General features: G+C 40.1%; 1 protein-coding gene across 1 annotated transcript in view; it reads left to right on the top strand.

Annotated features, from left to right (window-relative positions):
* Nucleotides 1-18,096, top strand: part of HSDL2 (hydroxysteroid dehydrogenase like 2) — a 90,681-nt gene that overhangs the window by 32,528 nt on the left and 40,057 nt on the right. Inside the window, exons 5-6 of the mRNA XM_067743645.1 lie at nucleotides 4,956-5,059; nucleotides 6,062-6,160. Coding sequence (XP_067599746.1) covers nucleotides 4,956-5,059; nucleotides 6,062-6,160 — 203 coding nt within the window. The remainder of the gene's footprint in view (nucleotides 1-4,955; nucleotides 5,060-6,061; nucleotides 6,161-18,096) is intronic.

Genomic DNA, 18,096 nt, shown 5'->3' with positions numbered 1-18,096 from the left:
CACATAGAGACAGCGTTCCCACGTGGCAACAGTTAGCTACCATAGCCCAGTGGCAGAGTATCAACTGCGTTATCAGATGGGGACTGGGCACCATTGTCTCTGGATGCTGAAGGCAGGCTAAAAAGTTGCCACTTATCATTGTGCTTGCACTTTTCCTTCTTCTATTAAAGGAGAAAGTAAAATATTTCTCATACCCATGTCTCTATCTGAAGTGGGAAAATGAGACATATGCCAAGAGGGCCATATGTGCAAGTAAAATGGTTGAGAGCTTGCTTCTTTGTAGATGTGGGGCATATTTCTATAAATTCAGTGTGTAACCTATATTCCTCCTGAATGGGAACCATAGAGAATCAAACCATAGTAAGATATGTGGCAAGCATATTGAAAAGATTATGGTGAAAAACTTAATGAACTAGAAAGAGGACTAACATTTCAATAGGTTTGTGTTTACTTTCAAATAAAATAAGCAATGCTGCTGTGTGATGCAGTTATGTGTTACAAGAAGAAATTATCTGGGCATCAAAATATTTTACAGCTGGTAACTTTGTGAAAGAATTTTGATTGAATGTAAACACTCATTTAAATAAGTGTTTAAAAATATAAACCTAACCAGGAATACTATTCCTGCTGAATTAAGGGTTAGAAGGGCATGATGCATGAAAAACTTAAATCATTTGTGGCCGTTTCTATTATAGATGACGAAGCCACAGGAATAAATATTTCACCCACCCAGTTATATTTATTTATGGTGTCAGGATAATTTTGATGTGATTAAAGTTTTTTAGACTGGATACTCATGACATGAACATCAGGAAATGACTTGAGGATTGAGAAATGTTTTAGAAAATGTAATGTGGGTTTATCAAAAGTGGTAATCAGGACTTCCCTGGGGGCGCAGTGGTTAAGAATCTGCCTGCCAATGCAGGGGACACAGGTTCGAGCCCTGGTCCAGGAAGATCCCACATGCCGTGGAGCAACTAAGCCTGTGTGCCACAACTACTGAGCCTGTGCTCTAGAGCCCATGAGCCACAACTACTGAGACCGCGTGCCACAGCTACTGCAGCCCGTGTGCCTAGAACCTGTACTCCACAACAAAAAGAAGCCACTGCAATGAGAAGCCCGCACACCACAACAAAGAGTAACCCGTGCTCGCCGCAACTAGAGAATGCCTGTGCACAGCAATGAAGACCCAATGCAGCCAAAAAATTAATTAATTAATTTAAAAAATCCACCTACTAGTGCAGGGGACACGGGTTCGATCCCTGGTCCTGGAAGATCCCACATGCTGCGGACCAACTAAGCCTGTGCACCACAACTACTGAGCCTGCGCTCTAGAGCCTGCGAGCCACAGCTTCTGAGCCCATGCACTACAACTCTGATGCCTATGTGCCTAGAGCCCATGCTCCGCAACAAGAGAAGCCACCACAATGGAAAGCCTGCACACCTCAACGAAGAGTAGCCCCGCTGGCTGCAACTAGAGAAAGCCCGCGCGTAGCAACAAAGACCCAATGCAGCCCAAAGTAAATAAAAAAAAAAAGTGGTATAGACAGTGTGGCTGTGATGGTCAAGGTTAACTTTAAACTTATACAAGTCTAAACTAATGTAGAAGTGTTTCACAGAGGTGTAGAAATTAAGTTTGTTCATTGTATTGTTCACTAGGAATAGCTCTTGCTAAAAAGTTGAAAACGGGCCGTTATGAATTCTAAGCATTAAATAGACTTCCGTGGTTTGAAATACAGACTATTCAGTGCTTTACTCATGTTGAATACAAAGTGACTGTCAGTTCTGTGACAAGGTTGTGTGGTTGTGGTGTACTGTTGTAGAGATTTTGTTTTTGATTAGAAAGAAATCAATTCTTTTTTGCCACCCAAGAGAAAATTCCTAACTCAGTTCCCAAGCAAAGATTGGGTCAAAGACTTGGCTTTATTAGCTGACATTATGACTTACGGAAACACAAGTATATGATTCTCATTGCTCATTCCTTGTGAAATTATGTCTTTGGAAAACCCATTTGTCAAGGATAATTTGTCCCCTTTCCTATAACAAGATCATTTTCCAAAAATGAAAGTGATGGCCTAAACTACACTCCTGTTTATAGATTTGTTCAGTTCAAAACAAAACCAAAAAATCCGATATAGGAAAATGAACTAACTTTAAAATTACCTTTATGAATGAAAACTATTTGTGCAGTTGAAGAACTACAAATGGAATACATAAGCTGTAGGGCACTAAGGTACTAAAAAACTAAATATGAGTACGTTGGAATAATAGATCTACAAATATCTCAGGAATAGATACCCTGAAATAAAACCCTTTTTTATTTTTTTTATTTTTATTTTTTCGGTACGCGGGCCTCCCACTGTTGTGGCCTCTCCCGTTGCGGAGCACAGGCTCCGGACGCACAGGCTCAGTGGGCATGGCTCACGGGCCCAGCCGCTCCGCAGCATGTGGGATCCTCCCGGACCAGGGCACAAACCCGTGTCCCCTGCATTGGCAGGCGGACTCTCAACCACTGCACCACCATGGAAGCCCTAAAACCCTTTTTAAAAGCAAAGATTCTATTCACTGTTGAAAGTTCCTATATTTATTAACAGATATTTTTAAAAATAAAATTTATTTATTTATTTATTTTGGCTGCATTGGGTCTTCGTTGCTACGCATGCGCTTACTCTAGTTGCGGTGAGCGGGGGCTACTCTTTGTTGCCATGCACGGGCTTTTCATTGCAGTGGCTTCTCTTGTTGTGGAGCACAGGCTCTAGGCGTACGGGCTTCAGTAGTTGCGACACGTGGGCTCAGTAGTTGTGGCACAGGGGCTTAGTTGCTCTGTGGTATGTGGGATCTTCCTGGACCAGGGCTTGAACCCGTGTCCCCTGCATTGGCAGGTGGATTCTTAACCACTGTGCCACCAGGGAAGTCCCTATTAACAGCTAATTTTAAATAAAATTGTTCCCAGTTAAAGGCATTTTACAATGCCAATTGAAAGACCTGACATTGACCTTTGAACCAAAAAAAGGGTGTCAGGTTTTTGGCCCTCTATGAAAGGCATACATTATAAAAGAGAAATTCATAATGAGACATTTCCATTTAAATTTTTGTTTTGTTTTTTATTTAGTGACACTCATTTCATTCACAGAAGATAAGTACAGATTGTTTTCTCAGGGAAGCCTGAGAAGCATCCTCAGGGAGAGAGTAGGGGAAGGCCCAAAGAACTGACCTATTTGGAGATTTCAGCAAGGATCTGGAGCTGCTTCCTGATCCCTGGTGCCCAGGGCCCTGTGGCCTGTGTCTTGTGTTCTAGTGGTTTAAAGAAACAGGGTTGGAAGACAGGAGGTAGAATGCAGATCCTGATTTGTATTTCTAAGTTTTAATTAAATATATAATCTCCAGTATTATATGTGTTTGTATCATGTTAAATGCTTATAGAAATTCAGTAATAAGGCTCAATTGTATTTCTGAACCGTTGCTCTTTCTTATACCCAGCTCACTTTATTCATTTACTCAAATGCCCTATAGGCCTTGGAGCTTACAACCCTGATTAAGTAAAATAATTCATGTGAAGGTAATAACTAATAAGTGCAGTGCCTAGCATACAGTAAGTTTCTAGTAAACTTAGCTCTTTTATTAAGCTCAAGGTATTAGTATCTAAGCGTGGTGCTAAGAATTTTCAATATAATGTGTAAGATAGGGCATGTTGCCGTGGAAAACGTACCTGATTAGGGTTAGTAACCCTGAGGGTTAGGCAAGCAAAGTGCAGGTGGAAAGGTTTTGTCTAATATATTAGAGAAGCTCATGTTTGTAATGTAAATGAAATGAACTCCTTCCCTTGAGTGTGAAATATGGTCTCATTGCTTGGAATAGGTTGTTTCCTGTTGATGCTTTGACGTGCAGCTTCACTGTTGTAATGACAAACAGCTGTAATATTGTTTGCCCTTCTCTACCTCACCCCGATAAGAGTGAAGCACCTTTGTAATAGAAAAACAATATGTACAAAAACCCTTTAGTGATATTGATTGTATTTGGTTTATAAACTTAAAAAGACATTGTAGATGGTAACAAGAATGTTGTACATTGGTAATAAAGGAACAGACTTAAGAAGAATGGACTAGTTTCAAGTCCTAGAAGTTATTGAATGTGAAATAAAACTAAAAACTAAAATTATTAAGCTACAATATGTTATTAAGCTATATACTATAGCTTAATAATTAAACATTTCCAAATATTGGACCTGTGTCTTTTGTAAAATAAATTATCTACCTTTTTGAAAGGGTTTAAAAAACAAACAACTAAATATTGCCTGCAAAGGAACATTGCATTGCATATTGGTACAAATCAAATTTGGTTATGTATTGGGAGTTCATGTATTAAATTACAGTTCCAGTGTGGTAGGAATACTATACCTACTAAGATGAAAAAGAATCAGAATATGTAATACTAATAATAGCAGTTGTTTATTTCATGTTTAATATATGCACTGTTCTAAGTATCTCATGTGTATCATCTCATTTTAATCCCTTGGTCAATCCTAGATAGTAGCAGATATTACCAACATTTACAAGTGAGAAAACTAAGAATTAGAATACTATATATTTTGCCCCAGATTACACAATGAAGGGCAGAAGGAGGATTTGAACCTAGGTCTGTCTGACTTGGAAGGATGTGGTTGAAGATAATCTAAGTTGGATTTAAGGCTAGTGTGCCACGGAATTGATTATTTTCATCAAGCAGATCATATTGTCAGGCCTTTATGCATAGCTTCAAAGGATGAATATTAGTTGCTTTTCCTATCTGCATTCCAGGTAAGTGGGGGAACAACAACAAAGAAAACCAATAGAAGTACCCTGCCGGTTATTGAACAAGTTCAGTTGCTCTGTAGAAGTAGTTTAAAATATAACTTAAGAAAGTAATGAAGCTGTTAGAAAGCTAGTAACTTGACTTGTGTTTTCTTTTGCTTTCAGATCTAAAGCATGCATTCCTTATTTGAAAAAGAGTAAAATTGCTCATATCCTCAATCTCAGCCCACCGCTGAACCTAAATCCACTGTGGTTCAAACAGCACTGTGGTAGGTGGTAGGATGAGGGGATGGCTTGTTTAGTCAGTTGGTTTTGTATTAAACCAGTATATCTATGATGTAATCACAATTTGTACATAGCGTTCAACATTAAATTTTCTATGCAGAAATTGATAGCATTTTGTAAGTAGATTCTTAATCTTTTATCTTTAATTTAAAAAATTGAGGTATAATTTACATTAAATAAAATGCACAGATGTTAGTGGTTCAGTCTGATGAGTTTTGACAAACGTATACACCTGTATAACCAATAATCAAATGGAGATATGGATATCCCTGTCCTAGAAAGCTCTCTCAAGTCCCAGTGGGTGTGTTTTATTGTATGTAACTTATTCTTCAGTAAAGTTGGTGAAAATGATCCATGGAATACTTTACCTTTCACAGAAAACTAGTGATTTAAGGTGAGTATGCTAAATAACAAGATTTATGTATAGGTGCCTCCTTTGAAATAGTTGTGTCAGATACTTATCCTTATTTCAACATAATTCAGTAAAATTTGGAAAGGAAGGCAGTTGAAGTAGGAACCCATAGAACAAAACCAAAAGGAGTTTTGTTTTAATAGACTGGGTTAAATGAATTTGCAACCTTTTGTTTATGTTTTACTAGTAGTAGTTTTCCTTTAAATGGTCACTTTCATTTTTTTAAAAAAAGAAAAGGAAAAAAACCAGATTAAGAAACAATAATGTAACTTACTCCCATAATATTAAGAGAAGTGAAAGTTTATTACTGTCTTTTTTCTTTGAATCTAATATTAGGATGGAAGTATGTAAAAGTGGTTCATCCCTGATATATATAAAAACCATTTCCATAAAACTACAGTTACTTCTTTAAAAACTGTTCTTTTAAAAATAGTAAATTAAAATTATGTTTTGTATTATTATTAAATAATTCTGAAAAAATATATCGAGGAAGGAATAGTAATAGAAAGAAATTGGTTATTTAAATTCACAGATTAATTTCTTTCTTAATTAAATTCTTGGTGGTTTCTTTCAGCTTACACCATTGCTAAGTATGGTATGTCTATGTGTGTGCTTGGAATGGCAGAAGAATTTAAAGGTGAAATTGCAGTCAATGCATTGTGGCCTAAAACAGGTATGTACTTACAAAAAATCCATTTATTGGATTCTCATTTATTGTCTTTGACCCTCTTTGCTGGGTGGGGTGGGGTGCGAGTGAGTAGACTGTCAAAGGTAACCTCAGTCTGTCTGTTGGGAAAAAAATTCAACTTTTTATTGTGCATAAAAGGCCCTTTTCAGTCATCTTCTAGCTTTGACTTGATCTGCATGACTACTTGATTGCTGTACTAGAAACACTGAACCCAGGAACACTTGAAGAGTCTCATTAAAGCCAACAGGAAGCCATCTGCGTTTCCCTAACCTTTTTTCCATCACTATCTTTCGTACCTCAGAAAATTCTATAGATTCTCATACTTTTGTTTTCTCCTCACACATCCTAGCAAATGCTTCTTTACTTTCTGGTATTCTTACTACTTTGTCTTTTTTCTTTATGAAAAACCAACTTTTCTGTACTCTCACATGAGTTCTGAGTTCACAGAGTGCCTAGATCCCCTTTAGGTGACAGAATAACCTGCATATGGCTGGGTATGCAGCTTTAGAGTTAAGTGTATGATGGAAGCTGATGGGTGCAGGCTAGGGAATATGTTGTATAAACATGAGGGAAAGTCAGTAAAAATGACAGAAAGGGAAAGCTTGTCCTTGTGGGTTCTTATTCTCCACTTATATATCAAAACAGCTTAAAGGAAGTAAAAGAAAAGACAAACTATATCTATTATATGTTTTTTCATATATTTAATAGATAATGCCTGTGAAAAACCTTAACTACTTTCCTCTTAAATCTAAATGACAATCCTACCCCACAAAAGTATGATAAAGGGAAAATGTAGTGGGAATCACTTTTTCATTTTATGTATTTAACAGAACCTTTGTTGCACTAACATCAGTACTCCAACATGTAAATTAGTGTGACCCCTTTCCAAGGAAACTCCTTAGGGGTCAAACTGGTGTGTCTCCTCCTAGGACAGTGCCCTCCATTCAGTGGTCACTTAGGTGTTTTTTGAATGAATGATAATTTTGGATTCCCTTTGAAAGTATCTTCATATTCTTCATTATATTCCTTGAAACATACAGATTGCAGACTGGAATCTTTTCACTTATTTGAGGGTACAGGGGGTTTCTGAGAAGGTGACTGTTGAAACTTATGGCCTTGCTGTCCACCCTTTCCAATGACCAGGCAACTCCCCGGAGTGGAGCAGGTTGTTGGGGTGGCAGGCAGGCAGGACATGGAAGGAATGAGCAAGACATTGATTCTGTAAGAGGAGTAACTGAGAAGCTTGAAGGAGGTTATTCCCCTCTGGGCCAGAGGACAGAATGGGGCCAGTAGAGAGCATTGGAGGGAGAATTAATACTCAGAAGTTCCTGGAGAGAGCTCAGCCCATGGAGGATCTGAGGCCCTCACCTGGGTGATTCAACAGGTGAGAGAAGTAGTTCCTACCCTTAAGGCTGAACAGTGAGGAGACCAGGGAGAATTCTCCTTTAGGCCTCCAAATGGATTCAGTAACTGGTACATCTGCTGTATTACCCACCCGTGGGGCAGAGACCGCTCCACTTGCCCCTGCTGCCAAGGTTGCCGTTGTTTAAATTATCTAAGGGTGAATAGAGCGGTGAAAAGACAAAAAGTGCTGTGCAGCTAAGGCGATCCAATGTCCAGACACAGGAAGAATCAACAAACACTGCTGTCTGTTAGAAGAACACTTAATTCAGTATTTTTGCAAGTTATGATAGCCCTAGAGGTACTCTTGAACGGAACTGCCACATATAGCAGTGTGAACTGTACCCAGAGTTGTAGCTTAGAAACAAATGATGGATTTCTTTTTCTTCCTATCTGCTGTATACTAGGTGAGGAGATTTCCTCAGCTCCAGGCAGTAGTGAAAGACCTAATGGTCTATGGTATTGAAGCTGGGAGAACAAGGGGCTGTGGGTGAGAATTTATGGAGCCCTGGGGTATGTTGCTAATGCAACTCTTAGGAAAATTTAGCCGTTGCAGCCAGCTCTCTAGCCACTATCTTTCTTTTCTCATAAGAACTCCAGGAATTAAAAAAAAATTTTAAATGAAATATAGTTGATGTACAATATTATGTTAGTTGCAGGTGTACTGCATAGTGATTTGACATTTGCATACATTGTGAAATGCTCACCACGATAAGTCTAGTAACCATCTGTCTCCATACAAAGTTATCACAGTATTAGTGACCATATTCCTTATGCTGCATATTACATTCCTGTGGCTTAGTTATTTTATAACTGGAGGTTGTACCTCTTAATCCCTTTCATGTATTTTTCCCCACCCTTCACCCCACTCTCCTCTGGCAACCACCTGTTTGTTCTCTGTATCTATCAGTCTGTTTTCATTTTGTTTTGTTTGTTTATTTTGTTTTTCAGATTCCACATATAAGTGAGATCATATGATATTTGTCTTTGTCTGACATTTCACTTAGCATAATAGTCTCTAGATCCATCCATGTCACAAATGGCAAGATTTAATTTATTTAATGGCTGAGTAATGTTCCATTTTGTGTGTGTGTGTGTGTGTGTGTGGGTGTGTGTGTGTATCACCACATCTTCTTTATCCATTTATCCATCAATGGACATTTAGGTTGCTTCCATATCTGGGTTATTGTCAATAATGCTGCAGTGAACATTGGTGTGCATATATATTTTTGAATTAGTGTTTTTGTTTTCTTTGGGTAAATACCCAGAAGTGAAATTACTGGATCATATGGTAGTTCTATTTTTAATTTTTTAAGGAGGAATCAATTTTTTAAAATTCCATCTGAAGTTTGACTAAGATTCTTTATGCCCTGACCTACTGTGGGATCTGAACCATGATTTATTGCTTCTTCGTTTCCCTTATGTTACTGTAGCAGACACAATTCTTTTAAGATTTTCTGGAGAGTGATATTCATTGCAGTGAGGCAAAGATGAGAGTGAAAAAACTGCTTCTACAATACTTTTCAAACTACATGTCAAGACTCATTGGTGAGTCATGAAATCAATTTAGTGAGGCACGAAATCAATTTAGTGGATTGTGAAATCTACTAGGTAGCAGCCAGAATTCTGTTGTTGTTTCATTTTATTTCTAATTGAATAAAATAGAAAATATTAGAGAGCATTGCATATAGTAAGAGTCAATGTTGTTTCATAAACTTTTTTCATATATAAATGTCATATATAAGTGAAATAGGTATATGTTTGTGAGTGTATATGTGTAGGTATTATGTGTTTTTAGTCATGCTGATAAAAAGTGTTACTTGTGAATCACAGTAAAAAAGTTTAAAAGCTCACACTTTATTGTGCCTCTTTTTTTTTCAACTTCTTTTCCTTCTCTCATCCTTTCTCAACCTCCTCCCCCTGCCTTAATCATTGCTGTTACCAGAGTTGATAGATAGTGAGAGTCAGGCAGTTAGAAAGGGAGGTCTCTGAGATAAAGTCTGAGCATAGTGTTTCCCTCTTGGTACCTCTATTATGTTACTTGACGCTTTATATTCATTCATCTTCCAAACATTTTTATATGCCAGGCACAGTTCTCTGTGCTATTTATTCATTATGTACTCAACAGATAATTTATTAAGTATCTACTATGCACAAGGTACCTGGGGGTACGAAGATGAATGTGATGCAGTCCTTACCTTCAGAGAGTTTACCTCTCAATGCGAGAGATGAAAGAGTTTGTTGCCATCATTTACACTTTGTCCTTCTTTCCTTGCCTCCACTCCTCTAATCTTTAGGTCTTTGGGATTCTGGGGTAACAAAGTGAGAAGAAGCCTGGTCTAACGCTAAAAATTTGAGATTTTATTCATCGGCAGATATTTGCTGGACACCTATTATGTGCTAAGCTCTGTTCTAGTTGCTTAAGGTACATCAGAGAACAAACTGGACAAGAATATGTGCCATTATGGAACTTATAGTATAATTGGGAGAGACACAACAGACATTTAACTTAATAACAAACTATGTAATATGCTAGAAGGTGATAATACTATGGAAAAAGTAGAAGAAGGTAAGGGAGATTAGAAGGCTCAGGTGTTAGGGCGGATAAGTTGCAATTTTAAATAGGGTAGAAAGGTTTAGCCTTTTTGAGGTGACATTTGAGTGTAGAAGTCTTCAAGTAAGGAGGTGATGGAGTTCACCTTGGGGGTGTGTTAGTCAATGGGGTATTTGAGGGAAAAGCATTGAAGACAGAAGACATAGGCCCTTGAAAGGTCCTCTGAGGTGAGCCTGCTTGGCAATGATGAAAGAGCAGGCAGAAGGCCAGTGTGGCTGGAGTGAGGGGAGAGTGGTAGGAAGTGAGGAGATGATGCTTATGAGGAAATGGTCAGATGTTGTAAGGGTCTTGCCAAGACTTGGGTTTTTACTCTATGAGTGAAATGAGGAGCTTTTGCAAGGTTTTGAGCAGAGGAGGGGCCTGATTCTTTTAAATTTGTAAAAGAATCTCTCTGGCTGCTCTGCTGAGAATAGATTCTCATAGGGCAAAAGGAGAAATAGGGAGACCAGTTTAGAGGCTATTGGAGTAACCTAGGCACAGATATTAGTAGCTGTGACCAGGGTGATAGCAGAGGCAGAAAGTGGTCAGATTCTGATATTTTTTGCAGTTAGTACCAACAAGATGTGCTGATGGATTAGATATAGGATATAAGACAAAAAGAAGAGCCAAGGATGACTCCAAAATTACTTTGGCTTTAGTAACTGGAATAATGGAGTTGCCATCAACTGAGATGAGGGAATGCTACAGACAAGGGAGGTTGGGGAACAAATTCAGTTTGGGGTATTGTGATTGAGCATCCAAGTGGAGATGGTCAGTAAGCACTTGGGTTTGGAAGTCTGGGGGTCATGAGGGAGGTCCAGGCTGGAGATGGAATTTGTGGATTTTCAGCATATAGATGGCATATAGAGTCACAAGGCTAGATGATGTCAGCTAGAGAGTGAATAGAAGAAGAGAAAGTATCATTGGCAATTGCAATGTTAAGAGGTTGGGAAGAAGAGGAAAAAATCCACATAGGAGAGTAAGGTAGGAAGAAAATCAAAGAGTATGATGTCCTGAAAGCCAATTGGAGAAAGTGTTTCAAGGAAGAAGAGAAGTGATCGGTTGTGTCAAATGCCGCTCATAGCTCTTACAAGATGGGGACTGACCACTAGATTTAGTAATCTGGACATCTCCTTCATAGCACTTACAACATTTGAAATTAAATTGCTGATTTTATAACTATAATTGTTTAATGTCTTCTTTTGGGGGGCTGTGTCGGGTCTTCATTGTGGCATGCAGGATCTTCACTGCGGCATACTGGATCTTCGTTGAGGCATGCGGGATCTTCGTTGAGGCATGAGGGATCTTTCGTTGCGGTGCGTGGGCTTCTCTCTAGTTGTGGCGTGTGGCCTTCTCTCTAGCTGCGGCGTGCGGGCTTCTCTCTAGCTGTGGCGTGTGGGTTTTCTCTCTCTGGTTGTGGTGCGGGCTCCGTAGCGTGTGGGCCCTGTAGTTTGTGGCATGCAGGCTCTTTTGTTGAGGCGCATGAGCTCAGTAGTTGTGGTGTGTGGGCCTAGTTGCCCCGCAGCATGTGGGATCTTATTTCCCTGACCAGGGATCGAACCCGCGTCCCCTGCATTGGAAGGCAGATTCTTCAGCACTGGACCACCAGGGAAGTCCCTGTTTAATGTCTTTCTTGCTAGAAAAGCTTCTTGAAGGTAGAGACAGTATCTGTTTTGTTCATTTTATTATAGTCATTGTAGACATTAAATAAGTATTTTATGAATGAATGAAAGTGCAGTATGATTTCCTTCTACCTAGGTCCAAGATAGGCATTCTGAACAAAGCTTATATAAGGAAGGGGGAGAACATTGTATGACAGGGAACGTGGAGGACAGTATCAGGATTGGAAGAAGAAATCAGCTCACTGCTGAGACTTGCTTTAGCTTAGAGATGTTCATTTTAGATTGACTAGACATCTTGGAACCATTGGTATCATTTGGGTCCTAGATTTGTATAGCATAGTGAATTCAGTTGACGGTCATGTTCCATATGATACACGGCATAATGAATTATGTACAGGATACTTTTAAAACGTAACAAGAGGGCCATGTATTTCAGATGAAAGGTTAGGAAAGGTTGTTTTCTAATGGAACAATTGAAATGAGACCACAAGAGAATATTGGAGTTAGCAAGAAGGAGACTGGGCAAGGCATTCCTGGCGGAGCGAACAAAAAAGGCTGCAGTATGGGACAATACCATGTGTTTGGTGGAACTACAAGGGGTTTAATATACTGTACCCATGATGGGGTGTGGGCTATTTATTTCCCTCTGAACTTGAGGATCTGCAAATGGGTTCATATTGGCCTGAATGTTGGCGGGGGGTATGAGGTTGTGGGGAAGATGGACAAACTAAGCCCAAGGGGCTTGATTGCCGAGTTTGGGAGCTTGAATTTATTCAGCGGAGAGCCACTTTAGAATTTTAGAAGCAGGAGAACAGTAAGAAGAAGAAGGAAAAGAGGAGCGGTGGTTTGTTGATGAGGTTTAGGAAGTTTAATTTGGCATCTGAATATAGGATGACTTGTAAGTTTGTGGAAAGAGGAGGCAGGAAACCTAGCTAGAATATTGCATTATTCATGATGGAGGCAATGAGAATGGATTTGAGACGGTGTTCATGCTCCTGGCTGTCTGGGAGGCCTCTATTTAAAGAACACATGTCTTCTTTCTGGACTGAGTAGAGTGGTTCTTTCTTTATGCTTGCTGGAACCAGAAGCAATCTCCCAACATTACTGCCCTTCCAGGAAGAGGAGATTTATTGCACTTAATGAAATGAGTACGGTGTGACATATATTATCTACAATCAAAACAGTGTCCTGGTCCACACTTTTCGTCCTCCCTGGCTCGGTGTTCCTTCTCTACACTGGCTGCGTTACCCCTTCTGGGTCTAGAACTTTCAAGCCAGTGAATTCAACACATCCAGAAAACGGACTAGAAAGCATGCCTTTAGTAGTTCCACAACATGAGGATCTCAAGCACCCGACTATGTCACCTTCAAAACTATAATTTTCTCATTTTACAAAACCCATTTCATAGTTTCTGCTGACGTGGAGGGTGGGGAGGGGAGGAGGGATGAGGGCTGCTATTGAAAATGCCTGCTGCGTCTTGCGTCTGGATTGGTCAGAACAAGTGTGGTAGAAGAGGAAAGTCCACTTTCGTTTTTAAATATTTATTTATTTGGCTGTGTTGGGTCTTAGTAGCTGCACACGGGATATTCATTACCACGTGCGGGATCCTCATTGCAACATGTGGGATATTTTTTTAGTTGCGGCATGCGGGACCTTTAGTTGCAGCATGTGGGATCTAGTTCCCTGACCAGGGATTGAACCCAGGCCCCCTGCACTGGGAGTGTGGAGTCTTAGCCACTGGACCACCAGGGAAGTCCCAAAGGTCCACTTTTGGATAGGTTTCATGTGAGCTGGGGTGGGGAGTCTGGAACTGGTGGCTCCTGAACTTGGCAATGGCAGTGGAGAGGAAGATAACAAAAGCATCACAGAATAGCTGCAGTCCTCTGTCACCTGGACCACATTACATGTAGACGTGGGAACTCAGCTAACCAGGGAGGTCAAGGTGACACGGTGGCAGCTGGCCTCTCTTGGTACTAGAAACCAAAACTGGTTTCTGTTTTTCAAGGGACCTACTTACCAACAAGGTTAAGCAGTTTATACCGTATTTCACTGATTCTGAGATGCCCATGTTTTCACATTTTTACATCTTTGATATCAGGTCACCCTTACAGTTGATGATATATTGTAGTTTAATTGGCAGGGTTTTTTTCCTCATTGGTACACTGTTTTCTTTTTTAATTAATTAATTTATTTAGGCTGCGTGGGATCTTTGTTGCTGCGCGCAGGCTTTCTCTAGTTGTGGCGAGCGGGGGCTACTCTTCATTGCGGTGCACAGGCTTCTCATCGCAGTGGCTTCTCTCGTTGCGGAGCACGGGCTCTACGCGCATGGGTTTCAGTAGTTGCAGCACATGGTCTCAGTAGTTGTGGCTCATGGGCTCTAGAGCGCAGGCTCAGTAGTTATGGGTGCATGGGCTTAGTTGCTCCGCGGCATGTGGGATCTTCCCGGACCAGGGGTCGAAACCATGTCCCCTGCATTGGCAGGCGGATTCTTAACCAGTGTGCCACCAGGGAAGTCCCTGTCAGTGGTACACTTTATAATCAGTGGTATCTTCGGTTCAGTGTGTACATACAAGAATGTACGTGTGGGGGCTTCCCTGCTGGCGCAGAGGTTAGGAATCTGCCTGCCAATGCAGGGGACACGGGTTCGAGCCCTGGTCCAGGAAGATCCCATGTGCCGCGGAGCAACTAAACCTGTGCGCCACAACTACTGAGCCTGCACTCTCTAGAGACTGCGAGCCACAACTACTGAGCCCGCGTGCTACAAGTACTGAAGCCTGCGCGCCTAGGGCCTGTGCTCCACAGCAAGAGAAGCCACCGCAATGAGAAGCCCGCACACCACAATGAAGAGTAGCCCCATCTTGCCGCAACTAGAGAAAGCCCGCATGCAGCAACAAAGACCCAACACAGACAAAAATAAATAAATAAATAAAATAAATTTATTAAAAAAAAAAAAAGAGTGTACATTTGTGTGTGGGTACAGAGAACAGAGTAGTGGGTACCGGAGGGGAAAGGGAGGAGGAGGGTGAAGTAAGTAAAGAGGATCAACTATATGGTGATGAATGGAAAGTAAACTTAATGGTGAGCATACTATAGTGTATACAGAAGTCCAAATAAAATGTTAAACACATGGAACGTCTATAATTTTTAAAAATTTATTTATTTTTATTTTTTGACTGCGTCTGATCTTAGATGCGGCATGTGGGATCTTCGTTGAGGCATACGGGATCTTTTTCATTACAGTGGGACACCAGGAAGTCCCAAAACATCTATAATATAATAAACAAATTTATTTAAGATGTTATGGAAAAACCCGAACGAACCTTTTGGCCAACCCAGTAAATTTTTTAAAAGATATTTTGAAAAGTCTGGGAATGAATGGCAGTAATAGTGGCACAACATTGTGAATGTACTTAATGCTAAAGAACTGTACACTTAAAAATCGTTAATCTGGGACTTCCCTGGTGGTCTAGTGGTAAAGAATCTGCCTTCCAGTGCAGGGGATGCGGGTTCGGTCCCTGCTCAGGAAACTAAGATCCCACATGCCACAGGGCAGCTAAGCCCGTGCGCCACAACTATTGAGCCTGCACGCCTCACCTACAGAGCCCATGCGCTCTGGAGCCTGCGTGCCACAATGAGAGAGAGAAAACCCGCATGCCACAACTAGACAGAAGCCTGCACACCACAAGTAGAGAGAACCCTGCACACAGCAAGTGGAGAGAAGCCCGCACACCGCAACGCAAGATCCCGCGTGCCACAACAAAGATCCAACACAAGCAAAAATTAAAAAAAAAAAAAAAAAATCAATTAAAAACAAAACTCTTGGCTAGTTAAGCCAAATGTTTTAACAAAAAGGTTAACCTGAAAGAAAACCAATAAAATGCACCCAAGTCATCAAAAAGAATGGTTAAAATGTATATACATGTGGTAAAAAATGGTTAAAATACATACTTATCTCCACAATAAAATACTTAAAAAAAGAAAAGCGGAAATTATTTCTTGTGCTTAGAAAACATAAAGAAATTTATTCACATACTTTTCCAAATTTCCAATAAAACAAGCTGTAATCAGGGACTTCCGTGGTAGTCCAGTGGTTAAGACTTTGCCTTCCAATGCAGGGGGTGCAGGTTCAATCCCTGGTGGGGGAGCTAAGATCCCACATGCCTCATGGCCAAAAAAACAAAACATAAAACAGAAGCAATATTGTAACAAATTCAATAAAGACTTTAAAAAAATGTTCCTCATCAAAAACATCTTTAAAAAAAAAAAGCTGTAATCAGGAGAATCACTCAAAAGGTAACAGATACTTTTCCAATTATTTCTTAATAAGACTTAAGTTTTAGGGCTACTTTTAGGATTCTTGTGATCCGGGGTGTATTACAAATCTTGAATATATATATATTTTTTGCCAGAAATCATCAGGGAATTTGACTTGATTGATCATGTTGTTAATCTGTTTTTATTGTAAGTCTTATCGCCTGTTGGGTTGGCCTGTTCACATCGTAGAAACTTTGTTGAGAATAACTGTTTGGCTCATTTCCTGATTTGGGGGGTTTATTTGTGCCTTCTTTGTATTTTCCGTAGAAAGGTCATTAAAGTAACAGTAGATTGTCTGGGAATACCATTCTTGTTCTTACATTGTGTGTGTGTATGGATGTACACACACGTACATGACATGTATATACTTACATGGCATATTCTTAATTAATAATTTTTAAGAATTTGCATGCCATTCATGTAGTCTACAGTGAGACTGGAGTGTGTATGTATACATATAGTCTCATTGTAGACCATACTGAAATATTTACAGAAAAATTCTGCAGTTTATGCGAGTAAGATGATAACTGAACTCAAAACTGTTGATTAACAAAGTATGCCCATTAGTCACATGGTGGCTAAGAGCCTGGCTCTGGAGTCAAGCAGCCACATGTTTGAATTCTAGCTCCTGTAACCTTGGACAAGTTACTTAACCCCTCTGTGCCTGAGTACTGTCATCTGTAAAATGAGGATAACAGTACGTACCTCATGGAATTCATTCAGATAATGTACGTAAAGTATGTAGCAGCATGCCCAGCACAGGACACACATAATAAATGTTAGCTATGTTTTTTGTGTTTTTTTGGCTGGGTTGGGTCTTCATTGCTGCGTGCGGGCTTTCTCTACTTGTGGCGAGCAGGGGCTACTCTTTGTCGCGGTGCGTGGGCTTCTCACTGTGGTGGCTTCTCTTTTTGCAGAGCACAAGCTCCAGGTGCACAGGCTTCAGTAGTTGTGGCTCGTGGGCTCTAGAGCGCAGGCTCAGTAGTTGTGGCACATGGGTGTACTTGCTCAGCAACATGTGGGATCTTCCCAGGCCAGGTCTCAAACCCATGTCCCCTGCATTGGCAGGTGGATTCTTTTTTTTTTTTTTAAACATCTTTATTGGAGTATAATTGCTTTAAAATGGTGTGTTAGTTTCTGCTTTATAACAAAGTGAAACAGTTATACATATGTTCCCATATCTCTTCCCTCTTGTGTCTCCCTCCCTCCCACCCTCCCTATCCCACCCCTCTAGGTGGTCACAAACCACCTAGCTGATCTCCCTGTGCTATGCGACTGCTTCCCACTAGCTATCTATTTTACATTTGGTAGTGTATATATGTCCATGCCTCTCTCTCGCTTTGTCACAGCTTACCCTTCCCCCTCCCCATATCCTCAAGTCCATTCTCTAGTAGTTCTGCGTCTTTATTCCTGTCTTGCCCCTAGGTTCTTCATGACCATTTTTTTTTGTGTTTTTAGATTCTATATATATGTGTTAGCATATGGTATTTGTTTTTGTCTTTCTGACTTACTTCACTCTGTATGACAGACTCTAGGTCCATCCACCTCACTACAAATATCTCAATTTCGTTTCTTTTTATGGCTGAGTAATATTCCATTGTATATATGTGCCACATCTTCTTTATCCATTCATCTGATGATGGACACTTAGGTTGCTTCCATGTCCTGTCTATTGTAAATAGAGCTGCAATGAACATTTTGGTACATGACTCTTTTTGACTTATGGTTTTCTTGGTATATGCCCAGTAGTGGGATTGCTGGGTCATATGGTAGTTCTATTTTTAGTTTTTTAAGGAACCTCCATACTGTTCTTCATAGTGGCTTTGTCAATTTACATTCCCACCAACAGTGCAAGAGGGTTCCCTTTTCTCCACACCCTCTCCAGCATTTATTGTTTCTAGATATTTTGGTAATGGCCATTCTGACTGGTGTGAGATGATATCTCATTGTAGTTTTGATTTGCGTTTCTCTAATGATTAATGATGTTGAGC

The sequence above is a fragment of the Pseudorca crassidens genome, chromosome 7 (assembly GCF_039906515.1).
Source record: "Pseudorca crassidens isolate mPseCra1 chromosome 7, mPseCra1.hap1, whole genome shotgun sequence".
Classification (NCBI taxonomy): Eukaryota; Metazoa; Chordata; class Mammalia; order Artiodactyla; family Delphinidae; genus Pseudorca; species Pseudorca crassidens.
This window is presented reverse-complemented; position numbering and strand designations above follow the sequence as displayed.